This window comes from Xiphias gladius, chromosome 14 (genome assembly GCF_016859285.1).
Source record: "Xiphias gladius isolate SHS-SW01 ecotype Sanya breed wild chromosome 14, ASM1685928v1, whole genome shotgun sequence".
Lineage (NCBI taxonomy): Eukaryota > Metazoa > Chordata > Actinopteri > Istiophoriformes > Xiphiidae > Xiphias > Xiphias gladius.
In genome coordinates, this window is record NC_053413.1 from 19,772,924 (window position 1) to 19,780,064 (window position 7,141).

The 7,141-nt window shown below is 36.7% G+C and overlaps 1 protein-coding gene across 2 annotated transcripts in view; it reads right to left on the bottom strand.

Annotated features, from left to right (window-relative positions):
- The window catches only part of LOC120799444 (RNA-binding Raly-like protein), a 29,628-nt gene extending 26,931 nt beyond the window's left edge, over nt 1-2,697 (bottom strand). For both annotated transcript variants that reach the window (XM_040144661.1, XM_040144662.1), the window contains exon 1: nt 2,442-2,697. In XM_040144661.1, the coding sequence (XP_040000595.1) occupies nt 2,442-2,697 (256 nt within the window). The remainder of the gene's footprint in view (nt 1-2,441) is intronic.
- Nucleotides 2,698-7,141: the final 4,444 nt, after the last annotated feature.

Below are 7,141 nucleotides of genomic sequence, written 5' to 3' on the forward strand. Positions count from 1 at the left end.
TACTCGCCCAAGTAAATACTGATATCTGGAAACAAGGCAACAATTGTTACAGGAAGCAGGTCAGTTGGTGAAACTGCTAGTTTGGGTAATAATTTTACTGTTAAAGAAACATTTTAAAGATTCATTATTTTCTCTCAAATAAGTTTGGCTTATGAGAAGGGTTTATTGAAAACCTGCCTGACTGTCTGACTTTATATTTTTTGCCCCTTTTTACTAATGTTGCCAGGTTCTCAGGTCTCAGGAATTAACTCTGTGAGTACAATGTTGTTGTTATTATTATCATTAGAAAATCTTTGTCAAAACTCCCAAAATACCACCCGTTGGTCCAGGCAAGTCACTTGAGTGAGACCAGTTTCCCCAAAGGCTCAGAGTATCAGTCATACACTTTCTACGATGATACAGTAATAGCTCTCGATTCACGTAATGATACACACAATAACTGTGAACACAACGCATCCTTGCACTTTTACCACTGCCACATGTAATTTCACAACCAAAAATGCATGAAACTGGGTAAATGCAGGGTGGAATTACAGATGTGACCCTGCAGCAGACTTATTCGTGTTTAATGAGACAGCAGGGCTTGGGGAGGACTTTTTTTTTCCACTGAGAAAGCTGTGAAATAATCAATAAGTAATATAAGGAAGATTTACAGGGATCCACTGAAAACGCCCATGAGGACCGAGCTCTGAATGTTTCCTCCTTGGTGCCGTGGGTCCGTCGTCACACTTTCTCCTCGCCTTTTCAGTCTTATCTTTATGCTCAAGCTCGCCTCATGTCTTCGCTGCAGCCTCGCCATGTGTACCTCCTCAAAATGGATTCTCTATCTTAGCATCTTCTGCTGTCTACACCTCTACATTTCAGAATTACCTTAAGGTTTTACTGATCAAATTTAAGATTGCCACCAAGATATGTCAAAGAACCTTTGACCACAAACGGTACGAGCCAGATGGTAACTTGAGGTCTTTAGGCAATATAGATTAAAAAAAAGAGTTCGACCATTCGACTACAAGAGTTTGAAATAACATGCTTGAAGGCCTCAGGCTGATTAAATCTGTATCATATTTCCAAACTTAAACCTTATTTTATATGGACTTTCTTTTATGAAATGATCTTTTATTATTGGTATTGATCTCTGTTTTATTCCTCTTGAATTGCTTTTATACGTAGCTCGTGTTTTGTTTTTATTGCTTTTGCAGTAAACTTTATGTAATTTATATGCAGCACTTTGTTTTGAGCTTTTGAAAAACAGTATTTTTTTTTAATTCCTGGGTACCTATTTAATTATTAAATAGGTATCCAGTAATTAGGGTACAGTGATGTACAGTGTTGGTCTTTGTTGTTACTGGTTAACAAGAGAGGAAAAGCTACAAAAATGGGGAAAGGTGTTGATATTTAAATGAAATTAGTTGTGGTATCATTTATTTTGTTGTTGTTCTTGGGGAACAAAATATCAGGCTAAAACCTGGGATGAAGGATGGACCTCTATAGCTGTAGCTACGAAAATATTTTATGTACATGTTGTACAATTCTAATAATAAAATGCTGCATCACAGTCATGTATTTTTGTGAGGGTGGAAGAAATATTCAGATCATTTACTTGAGCAGCAGCAGCAGTAATACTACATTATAAAAATATCTCATTACAAGTAAAATAGCTGCATTCAAAGTAAAAGTAGAGAAGTATTGGAAAGAAAATTTACTTGTGTCAAAAGCAAATGTACTAATTATGTAGAATGGTGTTTTATTGTTTTAATATTGGTTTATTAATATTGATGCATTATATATATTATTACTATATGTCAGCAGTACTTAAATGTTCCAGGTGGTCAAGGTGGAGCTAATTTTTAAAATTTTATACACTTTTGGGCAGTTTAATCTATAATAACGATCATATTTTATCATCTTAGCACATGTTCTGAATGTAAAATCTTGACTTGTAAAGTGATTACAGCCGTAACTATAGCTGAGTAACAAATGCAGTGGAGTGGAGTAGAAGTTTGAAGTAGCATTAAATGGACATACTCAAGCAATGTCAAGGTGCCTTATAACTGTACAGCACCGTGCAGTGCATGAGTAGATGTACTGTTAGGGTTAACATCAAAGTAAGAATCAAAGCTGATGTTAGACGGACAGCCGTTATGTCCTGTCGTAACATTATAAGATGACATAGTGATGGTTATTTGCAAGTGACAGTCCACTACCACCAGCGGAAGACAGTGAAATGTGGCGGAGAGCTCCTTTATAATAGTGTTAGTTTGGGGTATGTGGGCTGTAAAGTAAAGCAGCCCTTTGTTCAACCCTTTTACCCTGAAAGTACAGTTTGGTTTCCAGTGTGGCGCCTCTTACGTTCACAGTATTTGAACTGTGATTTTTGGGCTGTAATCTAAAGCCCTTCCGACGCATGAATCAGAAAATGATGCACATTTGATCAACATTACCTAGTGACTGTCCGGCAATGACTCTGGCGTTCTCTCCGGCCACGGCTGCCCTGGCGTTCCTCTCGCTGGCGTACTGGACGAAGGCGTAGCCCTTGTGCACCGAGCACCCCACAATCTTCCCGTATTTGGCGAAGATGGCCTCGATGTCGGCCTTGGTCACCACGGCTGTGTTGAGGTTGCCGATGAAGACGCGGGAGTTGAGGGAGCGCGGGTCATTCTTGTTGGTCACGTTGCTGGTCTGGGTCTTCCCAGTCATCCTAGTAATCCTGCAGCACTGCCTGCTGGGAGACACAGTTGGACACTTCTCAGAAAGCCGGGAAGGTCAGACTGTGGAGTGTACACACGGAAAACCAAACAGCGAGCACCAGTGGGACGTAAGCATTCGTCTGCGCTGAGAGCATGTGATGCACATCAGGGGTCCACAATTAGGTTTGTTCAGCGCTGCTCAGTGGGGGGCCCAGCATAGTTTTAGAGGCACAGTTGAGACACAGTTGTAAATATTGACATTTTTTCTCCGAGGATTATATTTTTGAGTATTTTGTTTCTTTTAAAAATAAAACAGATTTATAAAACTGACCTGTTTAATATCGTATCCAACAGCAGATATTATTTTTCTCTTGACAGCAGCTTATGTTAATTCTCATTCTGTAAAATGTTAATTTTCTCATAGGAAAATGTATGTTTTGTGCTGCACTCGCAGGCTCGAAATGTAAATGAAAGGTTGTCCAAACACAATGGACAGTGACCTTTCATTTATTAATGAAAGTACTGTTACATGTCTAATAGACATGTAACAGTATTGAGGCGGCAAAAACATTGAGATGCAAATCATTGATTATAATCAGATATTACAAGGTCAAATTTATTGGGGTTTGCATCAGGCAAAAAGTTTTTATGCAAACTATAAAATATTTTTGGTGGAGGGCCAGATTTTGCCCATGGGCTACTATTGACTTCCCACTGTTGAAGATAATTGCGGGGTTTTATATGAGTTGAGAAAATCACATCCTTCTTTTGATAAATCCCACTTGATGGTCAAAATAAATAAAAATGTTCTTATTCTCTAAAAAGCATTTTGAAGATAGAGTACAAGATTTTCACTGTTTTATCAAGTTTTTTCAGAGACTTAACAACTGAAAACAGAGCACTGAAAAGCTCATATTTAACTGAATCATTTAGAGCTGCAACTAATGATTTTTTAATGACCAATTAATCTGCCAGTGATCTTCCTGATCAATCGATTGATATTTTGGTCCATAAAATGTCAGAAAATTGTGAAAAGTGTCCATCACAATTTCCCAATGCCAGACCTTATAACGATTATTTTCTTTGCTGATTAATCTTTTGATTGTTTTCTTGAGTAATCAATTAATCATTCAGTCTATACAACATCAGATAATAGGGAAAAAGGCCCATCCCAGTTTCCCAGAATCCAAAGTGAAGTCTTCAGATGTCTTGTTTTGTCCAACCAACAGTACAAAACCCAAAGAGATTCAGTTAATTATGATAGAAAACAGAGGAAAAAAGAAAATTCACACATTGGAGAAGCCGGCACTAAAAGAAATTTTGAATTTTCTTCCTTAAAAGATGACTCATGACAATTAATCAATTATCAAAATAGTTGGCATTAATTCTCTGTAGATTGACTGATTGATTGATCGACTAATCGTTGGAACTCTACTTCATATTGCTGGTTTTGTCCAACAAACAATCTAAAACCCAAAAGAAATTCAGTTTTTCTTTCATGGAGGGCTAAGAAAGTGATCAGATATGCCCATATGCCCATTTGAGAAGCCACAACCAGCGAAGTTTTGGGATTTTTGCTTAAATGATTATTAAATAAGTTGTCTCGACTAATGGATTACTCCACTGAGCGTTCCCGCTGTAGGATCACTACACTTCTCGTGCAGTTTTAGTCTTCATCATTGTCTTTCCTCTCCTGTTCTACCGTCACATGTCCAGGGAACATGGAGGCCGAGACAGGTTGTTGTCTGCAGGAGGTGAGAGGAATTCTGACATGGCAGCTGTGATTCAGACGTGTGAATCTGACAAATCTCGCTGTATGTACAATGTGAACTGTGTTCCCACGTTTGAAAATAGCACATCACACTAAAGTCACAAGCAACATGCTGTTTCACCTTTTTATTTTCCTTCTTTCTTTTTTATTAATATAAGCCCCCTCCATTTGAAATACCTTTACATGTTGGTCAAGCATCTTCCAGGTATTCCGAGTATATGTATAAAGTACCAAGTACATTTACATAGAAGTCTGAGCTACTTGTACTTTACTTGGGGATTTTCAGTTACTGCTACTTTATACTTCTACTCCACTACATTCCAGAGAGAAATAAGTACTTTTTTACTCAACTATATTTTATTTACGGCTATAGCTACTTTGCATATTAAGATTTTACACACAAAAATATAAGAAAACTTTAAAATACAACATGCTGTTTAAGATTAAACCAGTGCTTCCCAATCGGTTTAGCTTGTGAACCCTTACCTCAACGCAGGGTGTAGTTTGACAGACTGATTTCCCTTCTAAACCCGCATGGTGTCATTTAGATAACTTTTTTTTTAAGCGGAAAGAGGTCAAATCATCCAATATTTCACCAAAAGGCAAAGATTAGTGAAAAGTACAAAGATTTAAAACAGACTTGTGTAGCAAAACTTTGTTTTTTTTTCTTCTTTCCCTTCAGATTAATCATCTCACAACCCCCCCTCCAATTTATCTGATGACCTAACTATACCTAACTGTAAATTAAGTAGTTAAAATTAGCTACTTAAATCAGAGAGGGATCAGAAAGTGTCACCACAGCAAGACAATGGAATTTGGCACATCCGCTCAAAGATGAAGGAAAGAACCTCTCAGGTTGTTTCTTCTTGGAATTCCCTGTTGGTGAGGATTTTTGTGTTTGTTTGTTTGTCTGTTTGTTTGTGAGTCTGTGCACCTCGGTAATGAGGCTTTTTAACCCAGATTCCTGCAGACAAGCTATGCAGACACATTGTCATCACAGGAGAAACTCTGTGTGGCTGCAAGAGCACGAAATTGTAGTCTCACAGTGGTGCAATGTAACTAAATACATTTACTCAAGTACTGTACCTAAGTAGTAGCTTGAATATTTCCATTTTATGATACTTTATACTTCTACTCCGCTAGATTTCAGAGGGAAATTTTGTACTTTTTATTGTAATTTTCACTATATTTATCTGACAACTGTGGCTAAAGGTTACTTTACAAAGTAAGATTTTACAAACAGTTAATAAAATATGATGTTACCCAACAGTATATAAAAGTAGAGCTGAAAAAAAATCAGTTGTTTGACAACTGTTTTGATAATGATTTAAGTCATTTGTCATGCAAAAATGCCAAACATTTCATGGATCCAGCTTCTCAAATGTGAGGGTTGCCGTTTTTTTCTTTTAATAATTTGAATTTATTTGTAATAACATTGAGGTTTGGACAAAACAAGCAGTGTGAAGGTTTCATTTTGAGCTCATTTTGAGTAACTGCAATGGCATTTCTCAGAATTTTTACAAAGAATGGATTCATTGTTTTGTCTATAAAATGTCAGAAAATAGTGAAAAATGTTGGTTATATTTTCCCAGAGCCCAAGCTAATGTCTTAAAATGTCTTATTCTCACACCACTCATTTCAGTGTCTTACTCTTGCTACTCAGAGAATTGGGTTACACGGATAACTAACAGTCCAATACCCCAAATTATTTTATATCTAGTTTATAATGATATGGAACAAAGAAAAGCAAAAAATCCTCACATTTCAGAAGCTGGAACCAGAGAATGCTCCGTTTTGGAGTTCGTCTCACTTGTCCAGGTAAACACTGGACTTATCAAGAGTACGTGAAAATAAACATGCCAACAGAATTTAAAATCTAGATTATCCTATGGCACAATCTTTCCTGAAAATCCTGCATGCAGTTGGTAGAAGGAATAGAAGTTACTTAACAATCCATGAGTAGGGGTGACCCCCTAAAACTGCTGCAAAGGTAAACCTATTGGATTTTTAAATTTGATGCCCTAATACCATTAATTTGAGTGATATGATTTTCAATGCTGCCATTATTTCTTTTTTATTTTTATGATACTAATGTTTTGTTCTCATTCAGATGGTTATTTCATTATGTTTTGCAATATTTCTATTAATTGTGTAAAGACCACAAGTTGTAAACGATCTATTTTTAATGTTTACTTTTACTGAGGTTGAAACACGTCTTCATCTGAACCCTATATGCCCGACTAAATAAAGCATTTTAAAATATCTCCTTTCTGTTCTCTACCTAAAGAATATTTTTTTAACAATGTCTGGAGTTTTTTGCATAAAAAAATGACACTCTTAATAGATTATAAAAACAGTTGCCGCTTATTTTCTGTATATCGATTTACTGCTTGATTGCAAAAATAATTTCAGTCTTATTCTAGTTTCCTGCCGTGGTCCAAAGACATGCAGCTCGGGTGGGGAGGAGACTCTGCCTGTGAATACATTTTAAACTCCGAATGTTTTATTGCTGCAGCCCAAACCCACAGGCTTTTGAACAGGAATGAGTAAGTACAGAAAAAGGATGCAATAATATCTATAGGTGTTGTCTAAAATATGTCCCTACATTTTTCCCAGTTGGAGATGGAATGACAGTTACAAACACACACACACACACACACACACACACACTAACACCTACACC